This window comes from Lactuca serriola, chromosome 6 (assembly GCF_051521515.1).
Source record: "Lactuca serriola cultivar US96UC23 chromosome 6, Lser_US96UC23_V15, whole genome shotgun sequence".
Lineage (NCBI taxonomy): Eukaryota > Viridiplantae > Streptophyta > Magnoliopsida > Asterales > Asteraceae > Lactuca > Lactuca serriola.
The window spans coordinates 18,542,449-18,559,237 of record NC_136413.1 but is presented as its reverse complement, the minus strand read 5'-3'; the positions used below and the strand labels follow the sequence as shown (position 1 = coordinate 18,559,237).

The 16,789-nt window shown below is 34.3% G+C and overlaps 1 protein-coding gene and 1 long non-coding RNA gene across 3 annotated transcripts; both read right to left on the bottom strand.

Annotated features, from left to right (window-relative positions):
- Positions 1 to 2,964: 2,964 nt before the first annotated feature.
- Positions 2,965 to 4,773, bottom strand: LOC145060563 (uncharacterized). 2 transcript variants are annotated; one of them, XR_013686812.1, is made up of 5 exons: positions 4,171 to 4,773; positions 3,981 to 4,106; positions 3,765 to 3,895; positions 3,474 to 3,582; positions 2,968 to 3,230 (listed from the first exon to the last, which is right to left on the bottom strand). It is a non-coding gene; the product is annotated as an uncharacterized LOC145060563 (long non-coding RNA). The 2 variants fall into 2 exon arrangements; XR_013686811.1 differs by having other exon boundaries at positions 2,965 to 3,582.
- A 4,885-nt stretch (positions 4,774 to 9,658) lies between these two features.
- ATA1 (TAPETUM 1) lies at positions 9,659 to 11,001 on the bottom strand. Its single transcript, XM_079006338.1, has 3 exons — positions 10,834 to 11,001; positions 10,444 to 10,703; positions 9,659 to 10,251 (listed from the first exon to the last, which is right to left on the bottom strand). The coding sequence occupies exons 1-3, from the start codon at positions 10,887 to 10,889 to the stop codon at positions 9,707 to 9,709; spliced, it is 861 nt and encodes a 286-aa protein (XP_078862464.1). The 5' UTR covers positions 10,890 to 11,001; the 3' UTR covers positions 9,659 to 9,706.
- Between the last annotated feature and the right edge of the window lie 5,788 nt (positions 11,002 to 16,789).

Below are 16,789 nucleotides of genomic sequence, written 5' to 3'. Positions count from 1 at the left end.
TAATAATTGTAAGAAAATATACATAGGTACCGTTTTTATGCCCTTTTTATAAGTAAGGGACCTTTTTGTAATTCTTTTATAAGGACCATTCATGTAATTTTGTATCTAAGGGTCTATTTCAGTAGTTTTATTCAACTTTCAACATGTATAATATTACAGAAATAGTACAGTGTTATAACATTACATAAATATTACATGTTTAACCTGTAAGCAAAATACGTATATTTGAAAACTAGATATAAAATTCCAGTGTTCAAAGTAAGGAACGATTAAAATTGTTAGTTTTAGATAAGTATGATAAACTAATAAATAATACATCCAATGCTGTGTATAAAGAAGTTTTTAGAAATCTATAAGATCTTTGTACTATTTTATTATTTATATGAATTTATGTTTCTGCTTTATTTAAATTTATATTGCATTCTAGAAAATGATAATTTTCTAACATATCTACAGATATAAATTGACGATCGTATATTCAAACCATTATGCTTTCGTAATTTCAACATATCATTATATCATCAGGAAATTACTAACATAACATCTATATTTATTACTTATTAAATTTTTCATTATCATTGTTCGATAGTTAAGTTATAATTTAAATAAAATTATTTTTAACTTCCTCATCTGTGGTGTCCACGGGTTATAACCTAGTATGTGTATATATATATATATATATATATATATATATATATATATATATATATATATATATATATATATATATTGCAAAATAAGTATTTGTTATTTTTGTACATATTTATTACTTATAACCAATTTTTTTTAGTTTTTTCTCACAATATCCTATGTAGGATAATCATTAATAAGGTGTTCAAAGTTGCTGATGCATATGGTCACCGCGACCTCAGCTACTTGGTTGCTTATGTCTTGTGGTTTGGATTAGGTCATGTATTCTGAACGTCATAACTTCTTCATATGATTTGAATTTTAACTATCATTATATCCACATGTTCGTATTCGAGTCTACTATAATTTTCGTTTAGATTACTCCCGTTAAAAAGTAATATGTTTTTACTTACGATTAAAAAAAACATTCTTATATACATTCACAAAGAACGCATGGATATAAATATCGTAAGTAAAAATATATTTCTTTTTAACGGGAGTAATCTAAATGAAAGTTATACCATAATCAAATATGAACATGTGAATATACAAGTTGTTAAAATTCGAGAACGTATAGAGAAGTTATGACGTCTAGAACATAAGACCCAAGTCAAACCACAAGATCTAAGCAACCAAGCAGCCAAGACCATGATGGTCATACGTATCAATAACTCCAAACACATTATTAATGACTGTATCAGGTATGATATTGTGAGAAAAGCCTAAAGAAACGAGTCATAAGTACTGAATGTATACAAAAACAACAAAGATTTATTTCGCAACAAAAAATATTAAGGGATAAATGTGATATATATATATATATATATATATATATATATATATATATATATATATACACTAGCCGTTTACCCGCGCTAAGCGATTGGTGCGTATAATTTCATTTAGAAATTAGTTTCTAGAAGCGATTAATTTTTTTTCGCAAATGAGAGTAAGATGCGGCGGTGATGGCTATAGTTTTCGTTCGTCGACTGTGATGTGATAAAAGAAAGTGAGAGTGACAATACACTATGACCATTTAAAGGATCTTTTAGGGTGGCTAGTATCCCCCTGCGGTTGAAACCATGTCGAACCTGAATTACTCTTTAGAACTACTAACTCACACATGATTACCCTACATATAAATCTACATATTTTGTTCCAAGCGAAATTTAAACCATCAACCTCTAGTCTTGATATCAGTGGGTCATACGCCCTTTGGGCGTGTTATTTAATTTATCACTGTCAGTGATCAATTTATTGTAGGAATATAGTTTGTGATATTTTGCTATAAAATGTACAAAGATGAGCTTTTGTGAAGAACCACATTTTGAATATTTATTGAAGAATAACCGATTTTCGCTGGAAAATTACAAAATTACTTTATGAACGTCTACTTTTAAAATATCTTACGAAAAATTATTTGATTTACCTAAATAATAAGCTTCCTAGAAAACATATATTTGCAGTCGTTTTGTAATAGGATAATATCAAATGGTCATTTAAGTAATTAACTCTAAAGTTGAAAAGCTTGGATAAAAAATTAAAAAATAATAAGTTTTATTCTTTAAAAACATGCAAAATATATAAGATATTTACAAATATATTTTTATTGTTTAATGCTCGTTATATTTATTATTATTAGTTGTTATTATAGTTTAATGCTCGCTAAAAAGACACCTCAATTTTCCATTTAGACATCCTATTTGATTTTTATGGTTTTTTTATTGGTTGAATTTTCATTGATTTTTTAAAAAGTAAATTATAAATAGTTTATTATAAGTTGACTTTTAATAAAATGTTAATAGGGTGTATAAGAGATGTCAATTTAGCACCACCCATAAAGAAACATATTGAGTTCAACTTATGTATGGAACATAGGTGAAAGTATGGGCCTCCAAGATAGGCTTATTATGGTTGCGCCTCCAAGATAGGCTTATTATGGTCATTTCTTCATTGTCCGTCTATGTATTATTGTATCTATTTATCTGATCTAAAAAAATATTTGATAAATCAAAATTATCTTTTTCCGATAAGTAGTCACCAATAAATTATCATTTGATTTAAATTCTTAAATCTCAACAATAAATTATTAAATAGTCAAATTTAAGTTCTTTTTAAAAAAATGTATTCAAGTAAGTATTGATTTATTTAAAAGTTATTTACAACAAAATGAAAATAATAATAGTAATTGTTTGATGGTTGATGAGATTGATGTTTTTTTTTTCCATTTATCACATATTAACACACTACTCAAGAGTTATTTTTTACTCTAGACCTTTGATTCACCGACCAAAAGTAAAAGTTGTGAATATGTTTTATTTATTTATTTTTTATTTTGGAGTTCTTCGATTCTCAAAAAAAACATATTTTGTATTTATGTATTCTCAGTAGCATTTATCTACTACTATAGATTCCAATAAATATGTCAAAACCAAACTAAAAAACATAAATAGTTCACAAATATTACGTAACAAAAATATTAAGGGAATAGAAACGAACAAAAGATTAGCGGACAATATATCATCCCAACATAGTAATCTTTGCCACTCAACCAATACAGAACCTTCACTGTTGATTCGGTAAACAGTTTTCATCCCAATCTAAATGGAACAAACAAAAAATCAATGTTAAGAAGCCAAAGAAAGTGTGCTACTAAAAGAAGATATAAGAAAAAAAAATGAGGAAGTTCATATTATATCCAAATTTGTGTATAGTCTAGATTTTTCCAAAGCATTTTCTTTGTTCCTTATTTTTCTTCTAGATTCTCTTCATAGCAAAGCAAAATAAGAATATAATATGTTAACATACACACAAAAAGTAAGAGATGGTTTCAAGAGAGAGACCTTGGCAGCGGTCGATTAGGACTTCCAGTTCGATGCAGTTTTAGAATTGACAAATTGATTATGAGCATGTATCAGCTTCTTGTCTAGGTCTGCTTCTTCTTCATCAAACCTAAAACCAACCAAAAAGTAACAGGTGAAAAACTAAATAGATAAGATATGGAGAATAAAGCTAATAAATATTTCCTCATTTTCACTATGAATCAATCCAACAGATTCACGAGGAATATGGAGAGTGGTTGCACAAAACTCAATGAAAAAAATGATAAGTGAGATAAAGTTAGGTGTTTGTACCTTAAGATATAGGGTTGGTGAAGGTTACACGATCATGTTCTCCTCATCAACATTATACATTGCAAATGTAATGTCAGGGCCTTTAAAGTCCAAATCATCAAGCTCTGTGGGAGTTTCACCATTCTTTGGGACTGAGCACATCACACAACAAACATTTTATAATAAAACTATCGTTTTTTCAAGTAAAAATTATATCGAAATAAATTTTTAGGATACCAAATGTTATCTTAGGTTTTCTTGACCCTTTAATGACTACATATGTAGCTGTAGCGCTCTACAACTCAAACAGTGGTCTACATCCTTCAAACAGGCTGTATTGCTCCAAGTAAGTGATTTTATCATCTGGTACACAAAAGATAAACAATAAGAGCAAAAAGGAGAAAAAGAGAAAAGAGAATCAACTGACCATGCTATCTTCATCCAGTATAATTATCTGTATGTATTAGAGGAAATTCATCGAACAGTTGACGGGTAAGTGCTAAGCATTCCTTTTTTCCTCCACAACACGCACACATACACACATACAAAAGAAAAACCCAAACTGGGGTTCACATAGAAATACAATTTCAACCAAAAAAAACCCAATATGCTATTTCATAGGTATGAGCGTGAGATGAAATGAAACTTACACACAAAACAAAAATGATTGTTTGTATGTGATCGCGCACCCGGAAAGAGATAAGGAGAGATGCCTCTTTCAAGTTTATATGTGATTGCAAACGTGAGAAAAAGAGAGGCCTTAGAGTGAACTATTAGACCAAAGTGTTGTATGATACATTTAATTGTTTATATTTATTATTTGTGGTGTATCCTTGTAATTATTTATCTATAAATACAGCATAACCCCATGATCGTGGTCATGGAGAGTCATCTTTAATCTCATTATTTTCATGGTATCAAGAGCCTCTCTCCCTTCACCTCCCACCCCCTAAAATTCCGATTCTCCTTCTTCTTCCTCCTGTTTCAGTTTCCTGCCACCCTTCTCCTCCTTCCATTGGAAATCTGCCACCACCCCACTGCCCCTCTCATGGCGTCTTCTTCCACTGAAACCACCCTACCCATGAACACAATTCTTCACCTCATTACCATTCGCCTCTCTCCCTCAAACTATCTGCTGTGGGTCAACCAAATGACCCCTCTCCTTACCTATCAGAATCTTTTTGCTCATATAGACGGCTCCTCTCAAGCCCCGCCATCCCACCTTGTGGTTGATGGCAAGCCTACTCTCAATCCGGCTCATGCGGAATGGCTAGCTGCGGATCAACGGGCTGTTATTTTGCTTCAAGCCTCTCTCACCGAGGAGGCCTTCTCAGAAATTGTTGGAGGTAGTGTAGGTTACAAAGGGTCGACATGTGTGATGAAACGGCAGGATTGAGTGGTGGTGGCGGTGGAGTGTACGGTTTTTGGAGAATGGGGGGATTATAAGGGAGCTGAGACGCGAAGAGGCTTAGGTTGTTGGGGGATAAGGAATGAGGACCTGGTCAAGAGGCAGAAATCCAAGGAAAATTGGTTTACTTTTGACTCGTTCGTTGACGCTTAAGTCTGTGATGCATATTGTAGTAATGTTTATACCTCTTAAATTTCAGCATTTAGGGATAAATGTTTATTAATATATATATATATATATATATATATATATATATATATATATATATATATATATATATATATATAAAAGACTAAATGTGTACAAAGTAAGAATTATATTATCATATTAAGTCGTTTTTTCTAGGTTTGTCCGGAGTACCGGTCATACAAACTGAATATATACAATTAAAAAAATTTGAAGAGGTAAATGTCGACGAACAAAAACTCAGTAACCAAATGTGTACAATTCAAAAAATTTATTTCCCTTTTAAGTCATCATCCCTTAATAGAAACGATCATATTTATTTTGTTTTGTAAATATAATCATTTTGTTTGGAACACAATGCTTCATACTAATTTTAAAAATGCCATTAAACAAAAAATATATATTATCAAAGGATAACAAGATATATGATTTGTACCATTGGTGGTAGTTGGTTTCCTAGGCCAAGCTGCCACTTTGGCATGCTAATGTGTCCAAAACAACACCACATCAACAGCCACATTATCTCGCTTCACAAAATTTGTGTTTGGATTGAATTGATCTCTTTGAAAGTTCATATATTTTTGTTTATGTTTTCTGAACAACTTCTTTTCTGGTGATATATCTCTTTTTCTTTTGCTTATTTGATTACATATACGTGATGTGCTTTTGTTGCAAGTGTATGATGTTTATTGTATGTATCTAGTACATCTAGCGAAAACTTTCTACTGTTCAAATATTGGTGATAGTGGATAGTGGATTTCAAATGGCTCAAGTAGTATTCTTGTGGTTTATGCTCTCATTTTAATGGGGCTTTCCATGCTAAAATTTATGTATCTTATATTGATTACTTATCTACTGTTAAGTTGTTGATTGATTATATTGGTCAATAAGTTGCGTTGGGGTTGTTTGGGTTGCATTTAAAATACCGTATTTGTTTACATCCTCAAAGGTTCATTCGAGTCGGAAAAATTAGTCAAAAGAAGATTAATTTTGTATGATTTGTCACAAACTATGCATTGCTTTTTGTAGCAAGTTGTTGTAAATAATAAAAAAAATCAAGTATTTGAATAATTAGCGACGAGAGGACCATTGTTATATACTACTAGAAAACTGGGGGTTAACATATATTAGTGACGGAAATAAAAACGTTGGAAACAACGACATATCCGTCTGACTAAGAAAGTGAAATTAGTAGGATATTAGTGACGTTTTTGTGACGGTTACTATCGTCGGTAGTTCATTATTATATATTGACGGTTTACCGACGAAATTCAAAAAAGAATCAGTATTGTTGGTAATCTGTCAGGAAAAATATGATTTTTTTTATTTATAATTGGGAGGGTAGTTTGGTAAATCAACAATTTAGGGATGCCTGTTGACATTTTCAGTTAGGGATGAGCAACGGGCCGGATCCGAACCGGACCGACCCGAAGACCGAAAATCATTAATTATCTTACCTGAAAACCGAACTGTTTTTTGGTGTATCGCGTTCGGGTTCGGTCCGGTCTAGTTCCGTGTACTAAACTGGGTTTCGGGTTTTGGACCAATATTTAGAAAACATAAAAAATGCACTTTTTAACAAAAAAAAACTAACTTTTTATTAAAAAAAAGTTATTGCATCTTAAAAACATTAACTTAAAAACATGTTTTTTATTGAATTTTGGAGCTTTTTTATTTTTATGTATTTGAAATTTATGAATTTAATGTATATCGAGTATTGGAACTTTTCTATATGTATTTGAAATTTATGAATTTAATGTATATCGAGTATTGGAACTTTTCTATATGTATTTGAAATTTATGATTTTAATGTATGTCGACCCCTTCTATATGTATTTGAAATTTATAAATTTAATGTATGTCGAGTATTGGAACTTTTTTATTTTTATGTTTGTTTGTTTTGAAATGGAAAATGACACATACGCCCTATGAAGTTTCTAGGGTCGACCCTTTTAGTTACTTAAGTTTTTTCGTGGCTTTATGAGGGAACCAAGTTGTGGGCAACCTGTTCCTTTAGTCCCCTTTACTTGTTTTAGTCGGTTTAGAGGTCATATAGACAAAAATTGGGGTCATCTCTCTCTCTCTTTCTCTCTCTCTCTCTCCAGAAAAAACCCAGCAAGAACCAAAGATGTTGCCTTCTTCAGCCCATCCTCTCGTCTTCATTCTATTTTGATTGCAGATTGATCCAATCACCACCAAACCACCGCCATGGCCAGTTGAAGAAAGCCTCCGACCACAAAGAGGACCATTAGCACTGCTCACCGGAGAAGAAGAACCGGCAAGAATCACCATTTTCCTCTTCATCTCTTTTCGACCTTCAAGCAGCTTCCAATCATTTTTCCTTACTCCTCCATCAATCTTAGGTAACCCCTTTTCTTTTCTGTTCAGAACTCATTAAAAAATCTCCAAGAACAATCAATGCCTGCTATGGTGGCCGGTGACATGAACAGTTCCAACGGGATGGTCCCGATGATGGGTTCGGTCCTAAACAGATATATGTAGTTCCTTATTCCGTTGTTCTTGTGTTTTGGAGGTGTTTAGGTCGAAAATTAAAAAGAGTAGTTCTATGGGTCTCCTCTGGCGAGCTCCTCATCGTCATTACTCTCTTCTGGCCGTCACCTATTAGAGCCAAGAACAGCAGGAATGATGGGTGTTGAATATCACTGGTGATGATGGGTACCACCCACCACATCAGCGGCGACGAGTGGTGGTAGCACAACAGCTCTGCTACTCCCGCCTTCCCAATCCAACGATGATCGAATAGGAAATCTCTATTCTAATAAAAGAATAGGTTTAATCTCCTATTGACAAATGTCATATAATTAGAGCTCCTCATTAATGTTATATATCACCAATTATGCCATTTGTCAAACTATTAATTATCCAATTTAATTTTCAAATTTTAAATTTCCACTATAATTACTCTAATTAATAATTGATTATCCATTTTAAATTTTAAATTTTAAATTTTCCATTCTAATTATATTAAATTCATAAAATTAGATTGAAAAATAAAATAAAATTAATACAGATTATAAGGTGATATAACTTCAAGTATTTATTTAAATCAACAATTATAATTTTTTATAACAAAAAACTATCTCTTAAGTAATAATTTATTTAAAATAATTGATTAATAATTTTAATTTTTAATATGAAAATTTAATTAATTCTATAACCGTGTTTTTCACGGGTTATAAACTAGTAAGGTTCATATATCAGGGTTGTTTGGGGTGGGGCTGCGATGGTTCTATGGCGGACGATGGTGGTTTCCAGTGAGGAAGAAGGTGATGGCAATGGTGGAGCAAGGTTGATTTAAGTTGAGAGAGAGAGAGAGAGAGAGAGAGAGAGAGAGAGAGAGAGAGAGAGAGAGAGAGAGAGAGAGAGAGAGAGAGAGAGAGCATGAGACCTTTTAGTTTTTTTTTAATTTATTAAAATATAAAAATAAATGAGGTGACATAAGTGGGGTAACCGGGTTACCCCTTCGTTTTCTTAAAAATGACCTATTAGAACCGACAAAACCAAATTTGTTCTTTTAAAAAACAATTAAAAAGGTTAAGTTATTAAAATGGTCAACCCTAGAAACTTTATAGGGTGTACGTGTCATTTTCCCGTTTTAAAATATGGATTTGATGTATGTTTTAAGATTAAAATTTATTTTTGTAATGCCAAAATCCGTTGGTAATCTGTCACAACAAATTTGTCGATTGTCCATTATAGAGTTATTCTGATATTCATTCGGTAATCCGTTAGCGGGTTATTATGTCGGTAATCTGTTGCAAACACATTCCGTTGATGATCCATTGCAAAAATATTTTTGTCGGTGATTGGTTACTAATTACCGATGGAAAAATATGTTACTAAATTTGTCGTAGCTGTCGGAAACCCGTATAAACAATTACCAACAAGAATATACCGACGGAGTTGGGTCTGTTGCAATTCCGTCGGTAAAGCCTATTAGCAACGGATACTGACGGTTTTAGTCGTCGGTAATGCTCTTTTTTGTAGCGAAAATATATTAGAGAGTTCAATCACTAATCAAGATTTTCCAACAAACAAATTAACAACATTCTATACGGACCTACATGTCAATTTTATGCTCATAGAAGATATTTTAGATAGAGGAATTCAAGGAGAAATCGAGTCCAGAAACTACCAATTAATGCGTATAGTTGGGGATATAAATCCATATAGATATCGAGCAATGAACTGATCGTTTCATTTGTTGTTTGTTTGTTTCTATTCTCTACTTCTAACAGTTTTTGACTATAAAATAAGCTAAATATTTAGTATTATAAAATGACTCTATTCAATAGTAGACTATAGAAGCAGTATATAATTCAGTTTCACTGATGATAATCGTCAACATTTATGATTTATGCCGATAAATGAAGCTCATTTCAACTTTAGACGAAGTAAAGCCACCATCAAGCACCAAATTATGGCCGGTTATAAATCCGGCTTCATCGCTGGCTAGAAATAAGACAGCTTGTGCAACATCGTCCATGCTTCCACATCTCCCATGAAGTAAACTGCCACATTCACCTATCCTGTTGCTTACTTCTTCCATGGTCATTTTCGGTTTCCCTAAATGGTCTCGATATGCATTCACGAGCATCTCTGATGGGATGGCGTGTGGTGAGACACAATTGACGCGAATCCCATGAACTCCTAACTCGCAGGCTGCGCTCTTTGATACTGCAAGAATGGCTCCTTTAGTTACCGTGTATGCGTGCGATGCAAGGCCTCCCATGATTGCAGCTGAACTTGACGAACAAATGATGGAACCTCCGTTACCAACTGAAATCATGGCTCTTGCAGCGTGTTTTATCCCATGTATAACGCCTTTTATGTTAACGTTAATTAGGGTTGCCACCTTTTCCATTTCAAGATTCGTGATGCTCCTTCCATTATCTGAAATTAAACATAAATTTCAACAACATAAGAGAAACAAAACTTCATAGCTATACTAGACCCAGCTTTAAGTTCGACCTATTGCTACAACAATTACACGTGGCGTATATAAAAGCACAGCTACGTATAAATGTTTATTTCCTTGTATATATTAGAATATACTATTGTAAGAAATATGTGTTTTAATTATACCAATAATTCCAGCATTGTTGAAGAGGATATCAAGTTTTCCTTTCCAAGATAGAGCAAGTTGAACAGCAGATTCGACATCGGATTCTTTAGAGACATCACAGTGTATGTAAAGACCTCCAATAGACTTGGCAAGACTTTCACCAGCATCGTCCAAAACATCAGCAACTATAACATGAGCGCCATTCTCAGCCAGTATTGTTGCTGTTGCACCTCCGATTCCCCTTGCTCCACCGGTTACAACCGCAACTTTCCCCTTTAACCTTGCAACCAGAAACCAGAACCCCATCAACTTATAAAATTTAACATGTTTCTTGTGTGTGAAAGAAGGGAAAACTAGGCAAGAATATGTATGTTGATATCAAGAACGAGATGTGTAACAAGTAGACTAACCTTTCTGTTGCCAAATTTTGCCTACCATCATCATGTTTATGACCAGATGACTCCATGGTTTACACTTTGTATTGGTAAAACATTCAATATATGAGTTGTATTTGGAAGCAATTAGGAAGACGGTGTTGTCTTTGATGATAAACTTTTCTACCACCTACTTTTGACCTATAATAATGGTACGTACTTATATTGTGTGATTACTAAAATTAACGTATATATATATATATATATATATATATATATATATATATATATATATGTGTGTGTGTGTGTGTGTGTTTACTAAAACTAGACGAAAATGTGTTTAGTGATCAAAAGAACAATATGTAATTTATGAGAATAGTTGAATGAGTTAGATAGTTAATTTATATTCAATATATAGTTTAACAAAATAATTGAATGAGATAAAAAAACTAGTTTATATTCAGTGCATTACTAGTTTATATTCAATGCATGACGCTTAGTTTAATGGATATATTCATTTTAGGAACTAAAAATATTATACTTCAATATATATATATTGATTGAAGTGAAACGGACAATATAAATTTTTAATATGATTAACAAATAAATGACTTTTAAAAAAAATGTTTCATTTAACTTTTTCAAAATTTAATGTCACAGGATTGTTAAGCTGGAAGAAAATGTGAAATGATATACAAATAAATTTCAAAGTCTATTACACTCGTAATGAGTGTGAATGTCTATATGAAGATTTGAATCGTTAAGTATACCATTACAAGAAATACGTTTATTAGCGACGATACGCGTTATTGTCGCTGCTAATAGTGGTTGTCGCTGTTATTAGCGTCGTCGCTAATGCCTATAAACCACGATCCACATCGAACCTTTTTGTGAAACACTGTACGTTCGATCTGTGTACAATCCAAGGGTTAGTGTCATCCATTTCGTGTAAATCAATAACGGCGACACCAATACCGGGTGCCAGGTGTCGCCGCTAATAACCTAATAGTCGGGAAAAAACCTGCAACATTTTCCCTCTTTTTCTGTCGCCATTGTTTCCAAGTGTCGCCGCTATTACTCGATCGCCATCACTATAAAGTGTCGCCGATATTGTTTGTCGAAGATAGACCATACAACGACTGTCTTCCTTTGCAGTTTGTTTATGTTTGTGCCTCCTGTTTTTTTTTCCCATTTGTCGAGTGATTCTCACACCGGTGACTGAGTTAGGCAAACATACCACCACCACGTCGCCGTGAAGCTACCCCACTATGACATTACTGGCGAAGGCAAATGAAGATACCGACATCTATTTTTCTTCTTCAGCGACTAAGGTGCAATCCCGAAGACTAAGGTGCAATTCCTTCATCATTTCTTTTTCTCTTTCTCTTGTAACATAAATTTCCAGTTTATAGTCGAGTTAATTGAAAACAAAAAATAAAAAAACTTGATTTCAGTTTTCTTCAATTGTTGTTGTCACTGGCGACAACTACTGTAACATCTCAATGATGAGGTACTTTCAATTTTGACCCTATAATTGAATAATATTGAATTTTGGTCCCTAAGTAAGAGAAAGAGTGCAAAAGGGCCCATAGTAGCATTTTGGTAATTTCAGACTTTGGGGAGTACGTTGAGCGTATGTGTATACGCTAAGCGTACTAAGGTGCGCCTTAGTATGTTAGGCGTACACCTTGTACGCAAAGCGTACATGAGGATCATACAAACCTTAATTTTTAGGGTTTAGCTCATATTTAAACCTTGTTATAGTCTCACATCTCATTCTTATTCAACCTCATTTTGTAAAATCGACCCCCCCTCCCCCCAAAGCAAGCCCTGAGTGAAAGAGAGCATTTTGAAGCATTTGGAGTGATTAGAAGTGTTCTTGAAGAAGAAGAGAGTGGTGTAGAGAGCTTGGAATTTGGGAAGCACTTTGGATCTGAGATTTCCTTCTTGTTAGCAAGCTACAGAAGGTAAAAAGTTTGCAACTTGATTACTCACTACAACAATCGGACCCTGTGCAGACGACGATTTTAGACCCTATGGAGACGACAAGTCGTCGGCATAGGGTATGGCGACGACAAGTCGTCGGGAAAAAGTCGTCGGCACAGGCGTGTCGGCATAGGTCTGTTAGGTCGTCGGCATAGAAGTCGTCGGTATAGCTAGCTCTATTGCGACGATATGTCGTCGGCACAGATTTTGTTCCAAAAATGGTGATTCTTGAGCATGGCATGTTCTTGATGATGGGTTTTATGCAAAACAAATAAAAATCATATGTGTGCATGCAACCCTAATTGAAGATATATGTTTTATCTAATTGAACACTGAAACATCCCAAAAACACAGTCCAAAATTTTCATTTTAAATCATCAAGAAAACCATAATATCAAGCATCATATAAAAATCATAAGTCATGTATCTCGAAATATCATAAACATCTATCAAATATATCAGAGTATAAACATCCCAGACTAAACAAATGATGTGTGCACTGCAATCATCCCGAGCTATTCCCCTTGCTACTGGAAGTACCTGAAACAAAAACTGAAAATTGTAACCATGAAGCTTAGTGAGTCTCCCCAATCTACCACATACCATACACATAATCATGCTACTAGGAGATACGGGCCCCGCCCACACTCAAGGAGATATGGGCCCCACCCACACTCTGTTAACTAGGAGATACGGGCCCCGGTCACACTCCGCTGACTACGAGATACGGGCCCCGCCCACACTCGGCTAACTACGAGATACGGGCCCCGCCCACACTCGGCTAACTATGAGATACGGTCCCTGCCCACACTCAGCTACTAAGCATATATACAAGTATCACACAGACAACAAGTATAATCAAATCTATCAATCGATCCTATATCCATGCTCAAACAATGTTATGAGATACGGGTCTCGCCTACACTCAACTATCTATGAGATATGGGCCTCGCCCACACTCAGCTACTAATCAAAACATATACAGGCTAGTCTTGGTGCCTTCGACCCGTCAAACCAGGAGAAAACTCCCCTCGCAAAGCTGACTGTGAAATCTCGTGGCAAGGAATCTCTAACGGCTGCTCCAACGACTCCCCGTCTATCATTATCACAATAACACTTAGTCAAAATCCAATAATCCTTCTTAGGGTAAAATGACCATTTTACCCCTGGTCAAAGTCAACATTCTGGTCAAAGTCAACATTCTAGGTTGACTCAACTCGCCGAGTTGACCCATCAACTAGCCGAGTTCTATAAATCAAAAACCCTGAAATCGCGATCAACTCGTCGAGTTCCTCATGAACTCGTCGAGTTTCTCCTGTCATCAGAATTGGGACTTTCCAACTCTACTCGTCGAGTTCGTCTTGAACTCGTCGAGTCTTTCCTTCTACAGGATCGGGGCATTTCGACCCAACTCGTCGAGTTCTTCAGTCTGTTAAGCTGCCTTAATGGATTAAGCTCCTATCCTTTAATTCTAAGATCCATAATTCATCTACATACTGAAAATGTCCTTTTAAGGGTAAAGTTTCCAACTACACCCGTTAATACCCTCCCTTAATGGGTTTAGCACAAACCCTAACTCTTTAAGACCTAGATCTAGATCCAAAAAGCCATCAATACTCTAAACCAAGGCATACAAACTGAGATATGGACCCTAGACACTACAAGAACATGTAAAGCTTCAATATTTCTCTCCATGCATGGTCTTTTGAAGCTTAAAAGGCCAAAATGACATCCTAAAGCTTGCATGGGGCTTCAATGCCCATAAAGTTTGCACCTTTATGCCATGAGAGCCCGTCAAGGTTCTAGATCTGAAGGTATACTCACTTGGGACGTCTATTTCCCAAAGATCATGCTTCTTGGACCAAAAACCCAATAAAATGATAATAAGGAGATCTAAGAAGTTACTAAGCAAGTTTGAGGCTTGCTTACCAGGAAATGATGAGAATGAAATGAAGTATCTGGATCTACTAGCTTCTTCTTGAATCCCCAAGCTTCTCCTTCCTTCACAAGAAGGAACTAGGCGTTACAAACATACAACTTTGAACATCAAATACGAACGCTAAGGATACCTAGGTATTTTAAAAAATTAGAAACCAAGAAGAAAAACATACCTTTTGATCATTTGGAAGCAAGCACCACAATTATCGTGTCTCTAGTGGTTCACACCCAACCTTGTAAGAAGGATGAGGAGGAGAGAAAAGGGAGGAAAATTTATTCCTATGCTCTCTAGGGTTTGAGGTATCGAATTTGAGAGGGTTTAAGGCCCTTTATATAGGTGAGGTAGCTTAGAGCCAAAGTTAGGATTTAAAGAGGAAACCCTAATCCCTTAGCTTGGTAATCAAGTAGCCCATAAACCTCCATCTAAGAGCCTTTAGACTAAAATTCTAGGGCTTTCCTAGAAGTTTTTGTCCAACCTCGTTCAAAGAGCTTCAAGAGCCCTTTTCCTCAACTATCAATAAATTGCCAAATGGGCCCTACACTTTTAATTAATACAATTAATCTTAAAATTAATTCTAATTAATTTCTGATCAACTATTAATTAAATAATATGATTTTTAATTGATATATTGTTTTCATAATACATTAATAAATCAATTATTTCAATTTATTAATCAAATAATAAATTAATCTCTCTCTCCAATAAATCATCTTGTCCAATTGCTAGGTTTGAGGGCAACCCAAAAGGACTGTGCTACTATCAATTCAAGTTTATACCAAATATAGTTATGGGCTTAGACACCTAATCCAATAGTCGTTAACTTGGATAAGTCTAATAACTATAACTTCTAGTACAACTTCTAACCTGATCATCAAATTGTAGCTTCCAAAAGTTGTTGTCAAACTCTGACCCAGTCACATACGTGTCCTAAGATAAGTGATCATATAATCATCCGTTCTGCAAGATACCATTCGGATATGAGACATGGAACATAATCAATCTCATTCTCCATTACTTTGTTTCCCGATTTCTGATTTATAATGACAAAGAACGACTAATCGAATACATCAACTTAGTCATGGTCGGTCCCGACACTATAAGTCAACACCAAATCATCGAGGGGCCCAAAGATATCATTGTTTCCCATTAGGGCAAAAGGAATAGATAAACTTTGACTTATATGCTTGTACTATCTACTCACAAAATCATGCACGATAATACATTTTATAACATCAAGTTATTGATGCGTTTACGTATTACCAATGAACAACTGATTTGTAAACCACAACTCATATATCTCCGTTTAAAGATTATAAGATATTATCGTCTCAGAATTACTCATGATAAATTACAAGAAGTAATTCTCTGAGCGTGGGCTAATCTAATACTTAAATCTCCAGTTCAAAGTATTCATGAATATTGTAGCAATACTACTTTTATGTCTAAAACCCTTTAGACAATCTATTATCTAATTCATGACAGTCTTAATTCACTACTTACTTCCAAAGTATGATCAGCTGTGGATGTTTGAATAATCGGATTATTCGGGAAGTAAAACATGCAAAATGAAACACAATAATAAACAATTAACAAAAGTTAGTAAAAGAAACTCATAAATAAATCTCTATTATTTAATCACCAAAAGTCAATTACATTTACTTGTTACAAGTTTCAAAATAACTATTTAACTACTAAAACTAATATCATCTTTCAGACCAATGCTCATTGCATGTTGAACGTGATTGACCCTACTCAGACCCTTTGTGAGGGGATCTACAGGAATTTCTTCAGATGACACCTTCTTTACAATGAGTTGACATTCTTCTACTTTATGTCTAATGAAATGGTATTTTCTATCGATATGTATCGATCTACCATGATCTCTCAGTTCCTTTATTAAGGCAACCGTCCCTTCATTATCACAGAAAATCTCCATTGGATCCTTAATGGCTGGAACAACTCCAAGGTCTTAGATGAAGTTCTTCAAACAAATCGCCTCCTTTGATGCTTCAATTGCTGCTATGTACTCTGATTCACAGGTAGAATCAGCCACCGTCTCCTGTTTAG

Bases quoted from the DNA above. Each gene is read 5' to 3' on its own strand.
- ATA1 (XM_079006338.1), bottom strand. From the start codon at position 10,889: ATGGAGTCATCTGGTCATAAACATGATGATGGTAGGCAAAATTTGGCA. The intron at 10,704-10,833 runs GTTAGTCTACTT...TCTGGTTGCAAG, and splicing joins CAAAATTTGGCAACAGAAAG to GTTAAAGGGGAAAGTTGCGG. The intron at 10,252-10,443 runs GTATAATTAAAA...GTTTAATTTCAG, and splicing joins CAACAATGCTGGAATTATTG to ATAATGGAAGGAGCATCACG.